This window comes from Artemia franciscana, chromosome 3 (genome assembly GCF_032884065.1).
Source record: "Artemia franciscana chromosome 3, ASM3288406v1, whole genome shotgun sequence".
Taxonomy (NCBI): domain Eukaryota; kingdom Metazoa; phylum Arthropoda; class Branchiopoda; order Anostraca; family Artemiidae; genus Artemia; species Artemia franciscana.
The window spans coordinates 13,915,646-13,934,455 of NC_088865.1; the positions used below are offsets into that span (position 1 = coordinate 13,915,646).

At 34.3% G+C, this 18,810-nt stretch overlaps 1 protein-coding gene across 3 annotated transcripts in view; it reads left to right on the plus strand.

Moving 5' to 3' along the window:
- Nucleotides 1–18,810, plus strand: part of LOC136024908 (uncharacterized) — a 55,434-nt gene that overhangs the window by 28,955 nt on the left and 7,669 nt on the right. For all 3 annotated transcript variants that reach the window (XM_065700471.1, XM_065700469.1, XM_065700470.1), the window contains exons 4-6: nt 5,283–5,486; nt 7,569–7,733; nt 12,093–12,305. In XM_065700471.1, coding sequence (XP_065556543.1) covers nt 5,283–5,486; nt 7,569–7,733; nt 12,093–12,305 — 582 coding nt within the window. The remainder of the gene's footprint in view (nt 1–5,282; nt 5,487–7,568; nt 7,734–12,092; nt 12,306–18,810) is intronic.

An 18,810-nucleotide genomic window follows, 5' to 3' on the forward strand; every position in this document is an offset into this window, starting at 1 on the left:
AGCTGAAACGTTGCAAAACAGAAGACACTTTGAAAAAAACTTTTAAGGTGAAACATATCAAAACAGATGACACTTTGACAACGTAACAAAAAAGAGGACACTGAAAAAAAACTTTTAAGGTGAAATCTAACAAAACAGATGAAACGTGGAAAAAAATTAAGGTGAAACTTAACAAAAAAGATGACACTTCGAAAAAAACTTTTAAGGTAAATCGTAAGAAAAGAAAACATTGAGAAAAACTTTTAGGGCGAAACGTAACAAAACAGAAGACATTTTGAAAAAAAATTAAGGTGAAACGAAACAAAACAGAGAACACTTTGAGAAAAAACTTTTAAGGTTAACAAAACAGAAGACACTTTGAAAAAAATCTGAGGTGAAACGTAAAAAAACAGAACACTGAAAAAACACTTTTAAGGTGAAATATATCAAAACAAAAGACACTGAAAAAAAATTAAGGTGAAAAGTAACAAAAAAGAAGATACTTGGAAAAAAAACTTCTAAGGTGAAATCAAACAAAACAGAAGACAGTGAAAAAAAACTTTTAAGATGAAACATAACGAAACAGATGACACTTCTAAAAAACAATTCAGGTGAAAGGTAACAAAACAGAAGACACTTCGAAAAAAAAACTTTTAAGGTGAAACGTAACAAAACAGAAGATACTTTGAAAAAACCCTTTTAAGGTGAAAAGTAACAAAACAGAAAACACTTTGAAAAAAAACTTGTAAGGTGAAACGTAACGAAAAAGAAGGCTCTTTAAAAAAAACTTTTAAGGTGAAAAGTAATAAAACAAGACAAATTGAAAAAAAACTTTTAATAGGAAACGTAACAAAACAGAAAAAAAACCTTAAAAACAATCTTTTAAGGTGAAACGTAAGAAAATAGAAGACACTTTGAAAGAAAACTTAAGGTGAAACGTAACAAAACAGAAGACACTTTAAAAAAAACTTTTAAGGTGAAATGTAACAATACAGAAAACACTTCGAAAAAAACTTTTAAGGTGAAACCTAACGAAAAAGAAGGCTATTTAAAAATCAAATTTTAAGGTGAAAAGTAACAACACAAGACAAATTGAAAAATAAACTATTCAAGTGAAACGTAACAAAACAGAAGACACTTTGAAAAATACTTTTAAGGTGAAAAGTAACAAAACAGAAGACCAATTTAAAAACTCCTTGTAAGGTGACACGTAACAAAACAGAAGCGACTTTTAAAAAAAAAATTTAAGGTGAAACGTAACAAAACAGAAGACACTTAAAAAAAACAAATTTTTAAGGTGAAACGTATCAAAACAGAAGGCAAATTGAAAAAAGAAAACTTTGTTACGTAAAATGAATTCTAACAAAACAGTAGACACGAAAAAAACTTTGAAGATGAAACGTAATGAGACAGATTTGTTTTGCTATGTTTCACCTTAAAAATTAATTTTCAGTGTCTTTTATTTTCTAACGTTTCACCTTAAGAGATTTTTTTCGTGCCTTCTGTTTTGTTATGCTTCACCTTAACATTTTTTCGGCATCGTTCGTTTTTTTACGTTTCATTAAAAAAAATTGAATGTTTTCTGTTTTGTTGGGTTCCACCTTAAAAGTTTTTTTCAAAGCGTTCTGTTTTGTTACATTTCACCTAAAAAAAGTTTTTTTGAAAGTGTCTTCTGTTTTGGTAATCTTAAAAAAAGTTCAAAGTGTCTTCTGTTTTGTTACGTGTCACCTTGAAAGTTTTTTTTCAGTGTCTTCCGTTTTTATAAATTTCAAAACAAAAAACAAGTTTTGTTTTCCAGTGGCTTCTGTTCTGTTACGATTCACCTCAAAAGTTTTTTTTTCAAAATTTCTTCCGTTTTAAAAATTTCTTCCGTTTTCGACGAATTTATAAAAATCAAGACCAAACTATAGAAATTAAGGCCATCCTTTTAAAATCCGGACACATTCATAAAATCCAAGACCATGCTGTAAAAATCAGGGCCAACCCTAGAAATCCAGACCAAACTGCAGAAATCATGGTCAACCTCTTAGAGATTCATGACCAATACATAGAAATCCTGACGAATCCATAAAAACCACAACCAATACATAGAAATCCGGAAAAATCCCATAGACATCATAAGTAATGCATAGAATTCCACACAAACTGATAAAATTAGGGTCAACCCTAAGGATCCAGACCAAACCAGGGACATCAATAAAATTCTGTAGAAAATAAGACCGGTCCATAGCAATCCAGAAAAATCCCATAGAAATCATAATCAATGCATAGAAATCCATACCAATTCATAAAAATCAGGGCAAACCCTAGAAATACAGACCAAACTAAAGACATCAAGACAAAACTGTAAAAGTCATGACCGGTCCATACAAATTCAGAAAACCTCATAGAAATCATAACTAATGCATAGAGATTCAGGGGAATTCATAGGAATCATAATCAATACATAGAAATTCCAACAAATTCATAAAAATCAGGACCAAACTATAGAAATTAAGACCAACCTCTAGAAATTATGACCATTACATAGAAATCCCGACGAATTCATAAAAATCATAACAAGTTTATATAAATCCGGAAGAATTCAGAGAAATCATAAGTAATGCGTAGTAGTCCACACAAATTCATAAAAATCAAGGCCAGGCCTAAAAATCCAGACCATACCAGAGACATCAAGACAAAACTGTTAAAAACATAATCGGTCCGTAGAAATCCAGAAAAATCCCATAGAAATCATAATCAATGCATAGAAATTCAGGGGAATTCATAAAAATCACGGCCAAACTGTAGAAATTAAGGCCAACCTCTAGAAATTATGACCATCTTATTGAAATCCCGACGAATTCATAAAAATCATAACAAGTACATATAAATCCGGAAGAATTCAGACAAATCATAAGTAATGCGTATTAATCCACACAAATTCATAAGAATCAGGGTCAGCCCTAAAAATACAGACCAAACCAGAGACATCAAGACAAAACTGTAAAAAACATAATCAGTCCATAGAAATCTAGAAAAATCCCATAGAAATCATAATCAATGCATAGAAATTAGGGGGAGTTCATAGAAATCATAACCAATGCACAGAAATCCAGACTAAACTGTAGAAATAGTGGACAACCTCTAAAAATTATGACCAATACATAAAAATCCCAAATTCACAAAACCAAGACCAAACTGTAGAAAAGGCCCTCCTATTAAAACCCGGTATAACAATCAGGAAAGAAAACTTTTGGCGGGGGGTGGGTGCTAAAACTAGGGGGAGAGAGGGTATTATGGTCCTGAAGGGGGTTATGGGGATCTGGAGGGGAACTTGGGACCATGGAGGGGGACTCGAGGCTCTTGTAAGGGGATTGAGTTCTGGAAGGGAAGGTGGGGACCCAAAGTCATGCGCAAGCCCGGTAATAGAAAACCAATATGCTGAGGACCATTACATTACAGTAATGATACCTGGCCGGTTGTAGTCATTACAATTTTTTGGAGATCAAAACAAGTTTCATTAACCATTAAAAGAATATGTCTGTCCAGTAAGAATCTCAAATCACCGTTGTATGCATGTTTTTGAAATGATACCAAAAAAAGTATTTGGAAACAGATCACTGATAACACTTACCAAAAATCCAATTGAGAAATCGATTGCGTAAATAACCTGTTACGATATTTTGACGCTTAAAATAAGTTGGCTAGCGTCCCAGAAACTATACGTTAATTGCTTGGAATGTATTTCTATGGACATAATTTCTTTAATGAATTGTTGGCTCAGTCGAGTAACATGTCGTTCTTTTACCACATGACATCTTGGATCTCACGTTCGGTTCATAAATCCGACATAAATTTCATAAAATCAATGGAAAACTGCTTATAAGCTAAACATGTGTCGTTGGAGAAGAAAACATGTCACCATCTATAACTGTAGTTAGCAATAGCGTTATCTATGACTTTGGTCATCTAGATGGCAGAACTGGGGAAATCGCCGTTAAGCTTGTATCCGAAGTATCCAAAAGGGCCTATACTGCTTGTATCCAAAGGGCCTACTCTACTAGTAAGTGCTTTAGATTTCCATTTTGGAATTCATTATCCGTTATTATATCGAGCTGGGTTGGAGCTAAAACTTGCAAAAGTCTTTAGCATCCCGATATTGTCTGTTATCAATCGAACTTCATTGACCACTGTAAGAACAAGCTTCATAGTTGCATCTTTCAGGATTTCTTCCTGAACTAAGCAGATTAGCTGTTAGGTCAGATTAACTGATCACATATGGATAATATTATAATTATTGTTTTTGAGATTCGGACACGATCCGAACGTTTTGGAGAAAGAAAGAATAGGGCACCCAAAATTCTTGTCATCAGTACATCTTGCACACCGATTTACAACATCTCAACCAAACCTGGACAGAAGTTAAGTGAAGTTAGCGTAACTGTCCTAATATTGACATTGGTTTAGACCTTAACCAATCTTGACTTTTATGATAGGAGGGGATTCCTTAGCACTTGACATCAGTACATATACCAGAAAGGTTTTCCGGGTCTTAACAGAACTTGGTAGTTAGTAAGTGTAAGTGTCCTAATCTACTTGTTGTGAGCTTTTATCCAGTTTAATCTAATTGGCACGACAGGGGATGGCTAAAATCGGTCATTAGGACATTTGCCAGAAGAAGTTGTCGAATCTAAAAAATATAGAATGTGTTTCCTAGTTAAGCCTTTTCAGAACAGAATCGTGTACTAACCTGGTAAGGAGATAAAGGGGTATCCATATTCTTGTCACTAGAAGAATAACCAGAAGATCCTGTCATGTCTTAACCAACAAATATTATAATTATTTATTACTTTACTAGTTCTACCCTTCGACAGTCATGGAGTGATCAAGCATTTGTATGGTCAAAAAATTAGTAGCCCTAATTTCTTGTCGTCAGCACCTCTTTCAAAAAAAGATTGTTAGAAATCCACCAAATACTGTGGGAGTAAGATATATTATTCTAGTATGCCTTAGAAAGTCTCAACCCGTTCCAACTATTTTGAGGGAATAGTCCAGTGTTCCTAAGCTATTGTCATTAGTACACTTACCAGAACTAGATCTCAAACCTAAACTAAACTTAATAGAAAGAATTACTGTCCCAGTTACGATAAATTGTGTTTTGAGACAGCCCAACATATACACACGGAGGATAGTGGTCCAAAGATTCTTGTTGTCAGGAAATTGTTCCTTATCTACTTATTAATTTCAATCAAATTACGGTCACGGAAAAATTTTACGGTCGTAGAAAATTACTAATATAAGCGATGTATTTTTTTTTTCAGCTCCTGTCGGGACTTCTTTTGATTGATGACATGATGGACGAAGCATACACACGAAGAGGTAAAGATTGCTGGTATAGAACCAATAACTTAGGAACAAAAGCAACCAATGACGGACTTTTTATGGTGTCAGCAGTCTTTGAATTTCTCAAGAAGTATTTTTATAACAAACCCTATTATTTGGACGTACTAAGAGTATTTGAGGAGGTAAACTAGGCTTCGTACTTGAAGTGCTAGTGATATCAAAACAACTTTTACCGTATCCATATTAAGTCTATTTACACCTGAAAAACAAGGTTTTCTAACATTCTGTTTTTGGTTGTTTCAAAATTTTAAACTTATTACGGCTGTACCACATTTTTGTCAGTGTTGCCGCGCTGAATGGTGAAACAAAATTAGCAGAACTATTTGGTAAATTTTGACAACGTGTTTTGCCCGTAAAAACAGAAATGTTAACAGACTTTTGATTTCCAAAGACATCTAAACTTTCAAAAACAAAGCTAAGCCTTCTTCAGCTGTTTATACCACATTTTTAAGCTTATTTTTCGTTGATTTTTCAGCCAAACTCATTTTTCAATTTGCCACTCGCTGCTGTCGAAAACCGCATACTGCATATGGAGGTCTTTTTCAATAAAAAATGGATTCTTGATTTCCCTAATATTTAAAGATATTTATGGTTGTGGTTTATATATGCTATGATATTTATGCTCCAACATTTCATTTTCATCAGAATTTTTAATTACCAGTTAAACTAATTAAATCTAATACATTAGATCGAAGTATGAATAAGCCACATAAGAAATGTTTATGTTAGCCACTTCCCCCCTTTTCTTGTAAAAGTAGTTCTGAATCAAAGGTACGAAATCTCTAATTACAAACGAAGATCCATTTGATTAGTGGAAATTCGTTGTTAAATCTACGGGAAAGTTAACAGTTATACATAAAGGATAATGTAACAGAATTAAATTAACAGTATACTGATTAGAATTGTTTTTATTTTTTTAAAGCATAAACAAAACATTATTTGTAAAGAAGAAGAAAAAAAATATTTGTAGAATGTTCTTGATAAATTTAAATTTGTATGCTCTTGTTGGACTAGCGCATGTTATAAATTTTGATTGAAACCAGTTAAAACTAATATGTGCAAATTGAAACAGAATAACGATGGAATCTATGTCTGTTAAAATTCGTTATAGCCTTGTTTCTTGTTTATGAGTCATTTAAAAAGATTGATAGCAAACCAAAATGAAACATTTCCATGGAATTTTGTCAAAAACGATTGATAGGTCGTCTAGATTAAGCCATAAAGTCGAAAAAGTAAGTTTGGGAGTGACCAAAGATGTGTACCCCAATGTAAGAAACCAGACTTAGGAGAGACATAAACAAAAGAACTTGTTCTGAATTACTAAAATAAAGCCTTTTGAATCGTATTGCAATAGTAATGATTAGTATTGGTCATTTCATTCTTGAAAAGCGTACTTGATCTAAGAATTTCCATTAAAATAAGCGATCCCATGGCCATAGGTTTCAACTGTATTATGGAAAAAGAAAAAGGGACTAGGTAAGAGGGACCTCATAAAAAAATAAATAAATAAATATTCTTTATTAGAGACAAGACTAAATGTTGTGATTCTTGTAAGAAAGAACTTGCCAAGTTTTTGAATTTAGGCTTCAATATTAAGCATAATGGAGGATTTAGAATGCAAGTGTGACATGACATAGTATAATATTCCACAAATTACTTACATTCGATTTATGTTAAATTAAACTTGCATATAAAAGTCAGATATAAGGTAGCAGTCAAGAGGCAAGTGCGATTCTCCTGCAGTATTGTCACTTTAATTCTTGAACAGTTGGAAAAATAAAAAAGAGCTCACAAAAGGAAAAACGAAATATTATTTTTTACTCGAGACAAGGCTACATCTTGAGAATCTATTAAGATGGAACATACCGAGTTTTTAGAGTTAGGCTTCAAATCTCAGGTTGCCAAAGCATACGATACGACGGCATTTGAAAACACTGAGGATATCTATAAAGGATTTTTGTGTGTAGTTATTAGAAGGATTTCTTCAAAAATTACCGTGTAACAGTTCACTTTTTTTGTGTCCTCATAAAACGGTAATTCACCGTGTTTCAAAGAAATTGCCAGCTTATGAAATAGTAACGAAAATGCTGCAGACCTAGCAAATGGTGTGAAGTTTTTGCTTCAAACCCATATTAATTTACTTTAATTCAGAGCGGTTTGAGGTATCAATATTCAGTAGGTCTTATAAATATTTTCTGTTTTAGGTTTTACATAAAACAAACCTTGGTCAAGTGATTGATATGCACTCCTACACAACAAATGACAAAATAGATTTTTCAAAAGTTACAAGAGAGCAAGTGTCTGTCATCGCTCAATATAAAACTTCTTACTTTACAATATATATCCCTGTTGTTTTGGCCATGCATATGGTAAGTATATAGCAATATATCTTTGGTTTTAGAGATGAAAAGAAATAATCAGATATATAATAATTATGTTTTAGGACTTCTTTCTTGTTCATTATTTTGGTAACGATAATATGATTGACAAATACATTAAAAGAAACTGTTTTTTTATTCGATTGGCCTATCGATTTAAGTATATATCTAATGTATTACTGCCTTGGAAGCTACGTAACTTAACTATTTTAGGGAGAGAGTAACCCGTGCAGCTATTGAAATACGAAAGGTGTTATGTGGCAAATGGTCAAAATGAGTTATATATCGATTCTACTAAAATCAGGCACGCCCGATCGGCTTATTTAGTCAGAATGCATATTCGTTCTCAAGATATTCCCAATTTTATAATCCAGTCAAAACATGTTGAGACCAGATTTCGACCAGTTTTGCAGACCCACAATCGTTACGTGCACGACTCTTTCGTAGCCATGGAAATTGGTAAATAAAACCTTTTGAACAGTTGTTATTTCGGTTGTCGAAGTTAGTACATAACACATTTTGACAAACAAACTTCACTCTCATCATAATCTGCGGATAAAACTATGTGTCAAGTAAACATTTATAGAACAATTACGCAGGAAAGCTTTATCCGAAAGGGGAAATTCTGGAGCTTGTCAACAGATGCCTACAAAATCTAAATCTAGGAATACTTTGTTTTATCTACCTGATAGCGCATTTTTTAGGAAGTGAAGTGAACATGCCTGAAAGTAGTAACGAAAAACATCAAGTAAGGGTCCATGATCAAATTGCCCACCCTCAGCACCCTCAGTGTTTTTTCAGCTATAGAAACACAAAGAAGAGCAATCGAGACAAGAAGAATCAAAATCCAAAAAGCAAAGAAAAATAGCAGTTTATTCAGGTGGGATGTGAAATTCAGAAACGGAAAAAAATGACTGACAGATTTGACCGTGGTTCAAAGATCCATGGCATACGATAATTCTAGATCTCTAGCCTATGCAGCCAGAACAACCTACACGAAGTAATTTGTCAAGACAAGAGGCCCATACCGAAAAAGAAAATTCAAGTTGTCTGACAAAAACAAAGAGCATCCCTTGAATATACGCCACAGATTGATAAATCTCAAAACAAGGCTGCTATTTGCCTTAAAACATTTTTAGCTACTTTTGGATTTACATACTCCAAGATCCTTAAAGTACTGGTCAATGAAATATTGACTCCCGGCATCTTTTTTTAACCAAAAGAAAAGCAGGCAGGAAATATCATAGTTAAGACTGTTGATTGGGATCTACTCATTTCGCACATAGAATCGCAAAGACCATGAGTTGCTCAATAAAGGTGTTACCACACCCCAAATATGCGATACGTATCTGGAGAGATTACAATTAGAAAGGTGTGGGAGTGTTCATGTAAAAAATTACCGGAGGAAAGGGTCAGCCTTAGAACTGACGGTAAGATTCTTAGAATAGTGAAGATTTGTAGCAAAATGCCTAAATCTACTGTCTTCAAAGTATGTGATCTTTATAAAATCAAAAATGCTGAAGGATCATAACAGAATCAGATAAACAAATGCGAGGCCCACTGTTAAATGGCCAGAAAGGCACAATTAGAGCTTGATAAAGGTATGGAGGGACGTCACGGGCAGGAAAAAGTAGTATTTACCATTGGAATGCAAACAGTTCTAATTTTAACAATGGTTTAATCAGTAAAGGAATCTTATTTTGTATCCTTTCTGGTTTGCTTTAAGGAGACATTTTTACCTTCAAAAAAAAATTCCCACGAGTCAGCTCCACTTCTAGTTTACTGCATTTGGCATGAGGCAACTAATGGAAGAACAGCAGATGCAGTTGCCTCCATTTTTTCCCCTTTGCTCCGTTTGGGGGCAAGGGCTTTAAATTATGCAATTTTCCCATTGTGCAATCTTCCTATAAAGGATGTGTTATGTTGACATCATGTTTTATTTGGATATGCTGGATTTCCAAAAAGTACAACTGGTATTGACAAAAAACTTCCAGGGGATGTTGAGGGATATACTGAACTAAATCAAATCACACTATGGGTATGCAGGTCGCAACAGGACGTATCAGCAATATCTCAGGAACGGCTTAAAGTATTAAGTTAACACTTTGAGGGCATGGTAAGGGGGATGTTGAACTGACCAAAAAGACATAATGTACATTCAACATTGAATATCCATCTTTGATATTGCAGGAACGCCTAAAGAAATTAAGCTGAAACACTCAGGATATATCAAGAGGAATGGTTGATTAAAATGTGTCTTTACTGAGGATTGTAAAAAGATGATGGTCAGAGCCCACCATCCACAGAACTGCATTACAAACTATCATTATTGCAAAATTCTGTCTAATACACAAATAGCAAGCCAAAATCTTGATTTCTTTATCTTGATTCTTGAAAGATTAAGAATGAAAATTTAAAAAAGCTTCACAAATATAATTCATACAGAAATTAATTTATAAAAAAATTTTCACAAAGAAATCTTTTACAAATAATATTAGAGAGCTAAACTAAACCAAACACTAGCTGAAATAAAGTCAATTAGTTCAAGTATAAAACGAACATAAATCATTATGAGTAAACAAGTTAAACCCAAAATGAACAGAAATTGCAATAAATAATCAAATCAAACACAAAACAAAAAGAAACTACCACAAACAAGAGTAGTTCTAAAGCCCCTTTGTAAAAAACAAAACGTCACTTGCGCTTTACTGAAAAAAAAATACAAGTTAAATGTTTCCTTTTTCATAATTGATGCCATATCGCTGAGACTTTCAGGAATGAAAACTGTCAATCTATGTTTCATTATTTCTTTTCAAAGTTTCTGCCGACGTTATGACAAATAAAACTCAGAGCTTTAAATAAAATTTGTTTTCAGATAGAAAATATGTAGAAGTTGCAAAAATGTAATGGAAAAAGGGACTAAAATTTTTCCTTATTAGTGTCTCCAAATACTTTAGTCAATAATGAGAAAGCAATTTTAACTTAAGTGTATTTTCATTTAGCAATTTATGTGCAATATTATTTATTACAGTACATTATTCTTAAAAGGACACTGTCATCCGAAAACAAGAATTTATTTTCCGCTTGAAAATCAATCTTTAAACTTGGAATATTCATATAAATTTTTAAGAAGTCCAACGTGGATTTAAGCACAACAACTGAAAATACAAACCCGTATGTTTTTTCCTACCTAAATCTGAACAACTGCAAAGTGAAAATTCATTTTGTTTATTAAATAAATATCTTCATGCAGGAAACCTCATGATAAAAAGATAAATATAATTTAAAATTCACCGTATGCAAATTGGGTGACCCAAACAAGTGTGATACCAAATAAGGATTTGACTTTCACTAAAGCCTTTCTATCAGCTGAAACAGATGCCTCTCAGGGGCGAATCTAGAGCAAATGTTAGGGGAAGATCATGTGACAAGGGCGCCAATAATTGACCAAATTGACCAATTTATTTTAAAACAGAATTGAAAAACAAGGAATAAGGGTGTCAGAATAAATTTTGTGAACATACAAACATCATAATTTTACTGTAGATACGTGAAATGTCAAATCCTAATAAAGCAAGATTGTTATTAAAAATATACTGAATTCAAAATAGCCACCTCCTCAGTGAAGTTCTTGTTGATAATGTCTTGTTAATAGACAGTTACCATAATACAGTAACTATGGGATTTTTCTATAGAATTGGGAGCTATGGTACCATATACAGGTGATGTACCAGACGTTTCTTTTGGCAAGACAATATAGCACGCATATACTTAGAAAAGTTGCGCCACTGGGATATGATGTCACATTTCAGTGACCCTGCTGCTCAGTTCCATATAGTTCATCCTTTACAGGGTTTCAAGCAAACAGCAAACCAATTACCATGACACTTGGAATCCTATCAATTATTTTCTTCATGGCTTAAATTTTGGTTAATATTTGTCTGAATTTGGCCAGAATTTTGGTTTGGAGGGTATCTGAACATCTTGGAGGATGTAGGGGTTTCCAGGACTGAGAATTGGCATAATTTCTAAGAGAGGATGTGAAAAACTTTAGACAAAAGTAAACAGCAAGAATGATAAGTTAAGTTCCTGAAGTAACGACGACTACAGGATCATTCTATCCCTGGCAAACGTGACAGGGTAATTTTAATGTTAATCATTTGCATCCAAATTAGGCTGAATTCTACATACACGATTCAGTTGAAGCTTCGTTTTGGGAGGGGAGTGTAGGTTCAAGAAAGAAGGACACATCATTACTTTAGCCACAGTGACACTTTGCCTCACTTTAGCCTCACGTTTGTTTACTGTGGCTCGTTGTTATTTAACTGTTCTAACTGCTCATTTCTATAGGCCGGGCTTGGTGACTCCAAATTTGTTGATGCTGTTAAGAATATTTTAATTGAAACAGGCGTCTACTTTCAAGCCCAAGACGATTATATTGACTGTTTTGGGAGTGAATCCATAACTGGAAAATATGGAACAGATATTGAAGATGGAAAATGTACTTGGCTTTTAGCTACTGCCCTAGAAAATGGAACTCCAGAACAAATTAGAGTCCTTAAGGTAATCTTTTACAAAAAGGGTTTCCCAGGAGAGGGAAGGGATGAAGATTTCTAATGAGAATATTTATTACCTCCAAGTTCTCTTTAAGCCTTATTGAAGGCATTTAGGGCCTTTGTTCAATGGGGTGCTAGGAGTTTTGAAAACCTTTTTAAGGCGTGTTTAAAGTTTTTGAGCAATTGGGTTATTGGAGTTTATATATAAGTTTTGTGCAACCACTCCTTAGAAAATTTCCAATAAGACATATTTGTGGGGTATTTGTTGGCTCGTTAACCTGTGCCACAATATCGCAAAGTATCTACTAAACTTGCATATGAAAGAGTGCTGGAATTATTGAAGTTTATATTTGAGTTTTGCACCATTTTTCCTTTGATATTCCCACCAGAACATTTTGTGTTGCTCATTAATATGTCACTAGCACCTCATTAATGTGTGATGCAGTGTAGTATGATACATTGTATATCTAATATCTACATACATTTTTGAGAGCAGTGGAATCGTAGGAGCGGTTATTGGTAGGTTAAATCATATTCAGACATTAAATTGTAATTCGAGTTTGTTTATTAAGGTATTTAATAATGTATTTTATCAACTGAGAATGTTAATTGGTTGTAATCATGCCCGTTCGTGTTGCTTTTAATATAATTATCTTATGCTGGTGACTTTTAAAATGGTACTGTCCGTGGAAAGTAAGTTTTGTAAAAAGCTTAATAAGACTGTTATTTTGATTTTACAAATACATATATGCATAAATTTGGCATCAAATGTCATCTAACCCTTATACTTCAAGGTCATAATACCCTTAAATGTATATAGAAAGTTTCAAAGTGCTATTTAAGATGCAGTGGAAAAACAGTGAATTAAAAGAAACAACTCAAGAAATTGAACTAAATTAAATTGAACTAGATACAATTTGAGCAAATGTACCCCAGCCCAGGCTTAGCAGAACTGAAAATAGTTAGGTATTTGCTCTGAAACTCCTATAGAAAGTATTGAAAAATACAGTACAGCGTTGCCCTGCTTATTTATGAATATAAACATATAGCTGCACAAATATATAAAATATATAGCATCACAAATATAATGAAATACGACATAATTATAAAAAGCATAGCTTTCAGATTCTGAAAAAACGTAGATACCGCTGTGAAATCTAAATTGTTGGGAATTTGTGTTATCTTTTATGTCCTAAAATAAACAATCAAAAAAATAACTTTCAAACACTTTTGAAAGAGCTGTTATTTTTTAATTCAGCCTCATATTAATAATATTCTAAGGGGCCTTACATTTGGGGATTGGGGCATCATACACCTGTTTAAAAATACTAGGGAAAACACCATCAATAAAACATTGGTTAAAAATTGCCGTTATCTCACTTAATCGGTATCTCACTTGGATAACTAGATTTAAGAGGATTAGGTGCCTTCAACTTCTTAGCAACTGAGCTAACCTCTAGGATAGGGATATTTTAAACTTAGTCATTAAATGGTAAGATTGTTAGTAGCGGATGGTTTTTGCAAAGCGAAAATTCATTAATCTCATTAGGCAGTAGAGGTTTACCATCATTATATCTAACTTCAACTTACGTCACTTTTTCACCGATAATATTCTGAACTGTATGATGGAACTTCCTTGTGTCTGATTGATATATTTTGCTTATTATTCTTGACCCATATTGCTTACGTGAACATCTTATTTTATACACAATTACATTTCTTAATCTTTTGAAATCTTCCTCGGGTCCAGTTAAATGCAATTCATTCTTCAATTTTATCATATCCTTAATATGTTGAGTAATCCATGGTTTTTCATAAGATTTCACATTTTTTTTAGGGGGGAGAGTTTCAGAGTATTTTTCGAAAGTTCCATACAAAATAAACGTGTCATTTTGTCTATATCAGACAATGAGAAGATATCACGCCAGTCACGATTTTTGAGCAATTTCCTGCAGAGATTTGCCAGCTCAGGTGTGTAGGGCCTGTACACCATTTTATTTTTTTGTCTATTTGGGATAAAATGATTAGGTACCCAAGTAGCACACAGGTGGTCACTCATACCTAATGAGGGTAATGTAACTGTGTATTGTAATACTCTGGAAAGCTGGTAAAGATGAGATCTAATATGCAGTTACCTCTTGTTGGCACATTAACAATCTGCTTAAGTGACAGTGAATTGGTTTTCCATTTGGGATCCAAGTCACTAAAATCCCCAGACATCATGATACCAGCCTTAGGATACAATAGTACATTGTCAATGCAATTCAGTAAGTAATTCACAAGGCCTTTACGATAAGAGCCACGGGGTGTATAGCAAAAAACACGGGTCACCAGTGATGCCACTTGCTTAGGTAGCTTCTTAGGCCTACACCATAGGCTTGAGACTTGAAAACTGCGTTTATTTGGTATACAGCTGAAATTGAGAACTCTATTTTTTTTTATAGATTGTCGACAAATAATACCAACACCACTGTAATGTCATAGGATGTCATTCTTTGTTAGGAATAGGTATCGTATCCATCAAATGTACCATACTCTTCAGAAGTGGACCACGATTCACAAATACAAGCAATATCAATCAGTTCATTTTTCCAGTATAGTTCGACCTCTTCCGTTTTGTTCATAAGTGACCCGCCAATTGACACTAGTACTTTAGAAATGAATAGGGATGAATTAAGGGCTTTACACTGCGGTCTTGGATTTGCTTGGCAGCACACTGAATCGGTTCCAAGCTGGGAAACTCGGAAAGCATGATTTGAACGGTGGTTGAATCTTTGAATTCTTTAAAATTCCAACCCCGATGGTTGTCTGGACCAGATGAATTGACGGAAGGCTGGCTAATGTTGGTTCTTGCCAGTTTCTCCAGGGTTTGTAGAAGGAGGACTGGTATGATGGAAGAAAGATGTGCATTGGCTAATTCAAGACAGCGGCATGAGATTCAAGCTCATAAAAGGGACTGCATATGGCTGTCTTTGGGAGCCCTATGTCAAGAGAGGTGCATTTTTTTGCTCCCCGTTTTTTCGGACTTCGCAATTCATTCTTGGAACGTGGCTTTCGCTCTGTGCGGAAAGTAAGATGCACATTAGGACAACAATCCATGAAACGAAAGCCATGAGCAAACTTTTTACATAGAGATGTATGCGGCAGAAGACAACACTCACCATGGCAGCTGCCTTTAAAAAAATCCCCGCAAACATGAATAAATGTGTAAATCTCCACCTTACTGCAGCCTCCACTTATATGAAATCTGCAAACACGTCGCTCGGGGGTATGATCAGTTGTATAAGTCTCTTCATTTGAATGAAGGGAATGAGCATACTCTAGTTCAGTCTGAGTGACTTGACTGGTAATAAAACTACTGCATTGAACAGAAACATCAGTACTGGGACATTTTGAGCTGGTCTTATTGCCCTGGCTTAAGCACTTTTCACAGGTAAAAAGAAAGAATCGTCCCGAGGCCTTCTGCAGAGCAAGAAATATGCCCGCATCAGTTGCAAGGCAGGCCGCATGCTTGCGGTGTAAGCATTGATGAAAATCAAACGGTGGGGGTGTCCTTTGTCATTTCATCACATATGAGACAACTCGGGTCAGAACTTGAATAGTCTTTTCTTTCCACCGTTATATTTTCTACAACAGCCATATGTCTTGGTGCTACCTCGAGCAACTGATGATTTTGTCAACACGTTTTCACTCGGGAAAAAAAGTATTCGCTTTAAACTGGTCATGGTTCTTCTCGTTGTTTGGCTGTTTTGGACTGTTATTTTTCGATTTCAATTTAGTCAGAACACAGTCTACTGGAGAATCTTTTTGCTCACCAATTACGCACACAAAGGTCTTCTTCAGGTCATTTGAGTACTTAGTTTTTCCACAGCTAAAATGAGACAATATATCGCATTTAATACACTGCACGTCACCTGTCTTAGCCGATGCCGCAGCGTTTTGGACCATAATAGATGTCACTGTTGTACACGAAGAATTGAATCCTCTAAGTTAATTAAATCTCTTAGTCCAAGTCTCTGTAGTTATGAAATCACTAAATCCCAAGGGAATTTATATTTAGTAGACACAAGGAATTGAGTGACAAGGAATTGGTTTGAAAAGTTTGTACCAACGGTAATTTCTTCTCAGCTATTCCCTACTAATAAGGCGTCTTGTTATGATTTTCCAGATTGCTCGAATAGATAGAAAAATACTATCTTAAGTTAGAAATTATGCCGTAGCTCTTGACTCTAATTGGCAAATCAAAATTTTAAGCTTAAAAATTGAACAATGTCCAACTCAAGAAATTAAGAATGACGAAAATAGCTGGCACTTCAATCGTGCCTCAGTTTTATTTTATCGACAAATTTCACCGTGGCGCAGGCATTAGTTTCCATTAATTCCTGGTAGAGGCCAATTCGCTAGCGCCATCAAGTGGAAATAAAACACGTGGCTCAATTACCAAAATCCGGACACTAGCATTGCAGTGCGGGAACTTAATGAAAATTGGAGGTACTAAATCTAGGCTTAACCACAAAACAAAATCCCAATTTTTCTGTGCCAAGAAGTAGTTGTTCTTAAAAAAAAAAACCAGATAGGGCCCTATAAAATAAATACTAGATAAAACTGATGCTCAATAGACGATTAGTTTCGGTATGAATTTATACTTGATAATGGTAAGGATCAATATTCTATACAAATCAAATATATCACGTGTTCATTAGAGCCTATTGCAATTAATTGCAATAGTTTATTGAATAAGCGTAATTGTTGTTTTTAATCGATCGCGGTATAAACATGTTTTTTTTTTTTTGAAAAAAATGTTACATTTTTTTGAGGAATTAAATTTTTTTTTTAGAGAAAAAAATAACATCTTGCAAACCCGAAGGACCTTTGAAACTAACTAAAAAAAATTGTTAGCTTATTTTAACAAGTTGTTAAAATAAATACCAAGGATTCTCTATCTGTAAAAGAACAAATTACAGCTTATTGAGCTTTTTGAACTCGCTTTAGTAGCAGTCCAGTAAACCTACAGAATGAGAGGGTCAAATCTCGGCATTTGAGCAAAATAAATGTTTTTGGCAACAAAATATTCAGAAAAATTTTATTAATAGCATATCCAGAATTGGCTGAAATCACCCGTGCCGAAATATCCCTTTTGTCAGGGAAAAGAGGAGGAACGGGGTGGGATCCCGAATTTTAATTTTTGAAATATTTTCTGGATTGAAAATCCGTTTTTTCTACGTCTGGGGAGGCTGAAAATGTCGAAGGAATGCGCGGTCGAAGGAGGATGAACAATTTAAATATTAATTTTTTCAGTATTGGCACACAAATGAACACCAAATGGTTTGTTCCTATTAATTCTTATACATATCCAGAATCGTTCGAGATTGACCGTTCAGAACTACCCCTTTTTTCAGAGAAAAGAAGGGGAAAAGAGGTGAAAATCTCGAATCTTAGTTTTTGCAATATTTTTGAGATTTAAAAGTCGTTTTCTGTTAATGCAAGTCCTCGGAGACCTGAAATAACATTATAATACAAAACTTTACTTATCTAATACTCCATTTCTACCCTAAGCGAGGTCAGAAGGGTACATCAAAGTCCCATTTGATGTATGATTTAATCTGAAGAGGATTTTACTGAATTTTCATCCCCTTGAAATCAAATTTAAACTGATGATTCTTGTCTTTCATTCTGAACCCGATATCCATCACACAGTGACCACTATCTCAACTTTAAGACTGCACTTTCAGCTGGTATATATTAGCAGCACAAAACTGTACTAATGCCAACAAAAATGTTACAAAAAAGTCGTTAATGGTGGTTGGCTACTCCATTTGGTAAGATGAGGCTCTTTTGCCACGTACGGTAAGGTAGCTTCTTCTTTCATAGCTTTTGTACAGAAGCATGTCACATTAGCTGACGTTGTTTTTGACAGCTCAGCAAGTGGGCTAACCATCAAAGATCACTCCCAACGGATGCAGAAAAAAAGAAAGAAAAACAGTGCCTTAAAATCAGTTTTACTTTTGCCACGAGACTTGCTCAGAAGAAAGAAGATTTTCTCTCCAACTCAGACAATAAGTCGAAATTACAAAAACCTGTTAAAAAAGAACGATAAACGATTTTATCATTAAATGCCTTACACGGTCATGCATATCAGTGGCAGTTCTTGTCATAATAATATATAAGGCGCTAAACATATAAAAATCACAGCCATAGCCATCGTAATACAAATTTATGCGTTGATTCGAAATATCAAAGAGTCCATTTAAAACCTGCGGAAGCCGGGTATCCAGTACCAGAAGCCAAACTTAATGCAAACGTTTTAAGAACAAAAACTGCACTTGCTTCGGCCGAAAAGAGGGAGATATGCTTAATTGGAAATGATACTGACTTGTTGGTCTTGCTGAAACACTATGCAAAACCCGAGCAAGCACCTCTTTTTTCCAGATTAAATAAGAAAACTAGATTTTTCAACTGAAAGTAAGGAGCGACATCAAAACTTAAAACGAACAGAAATTATTCCGTATACA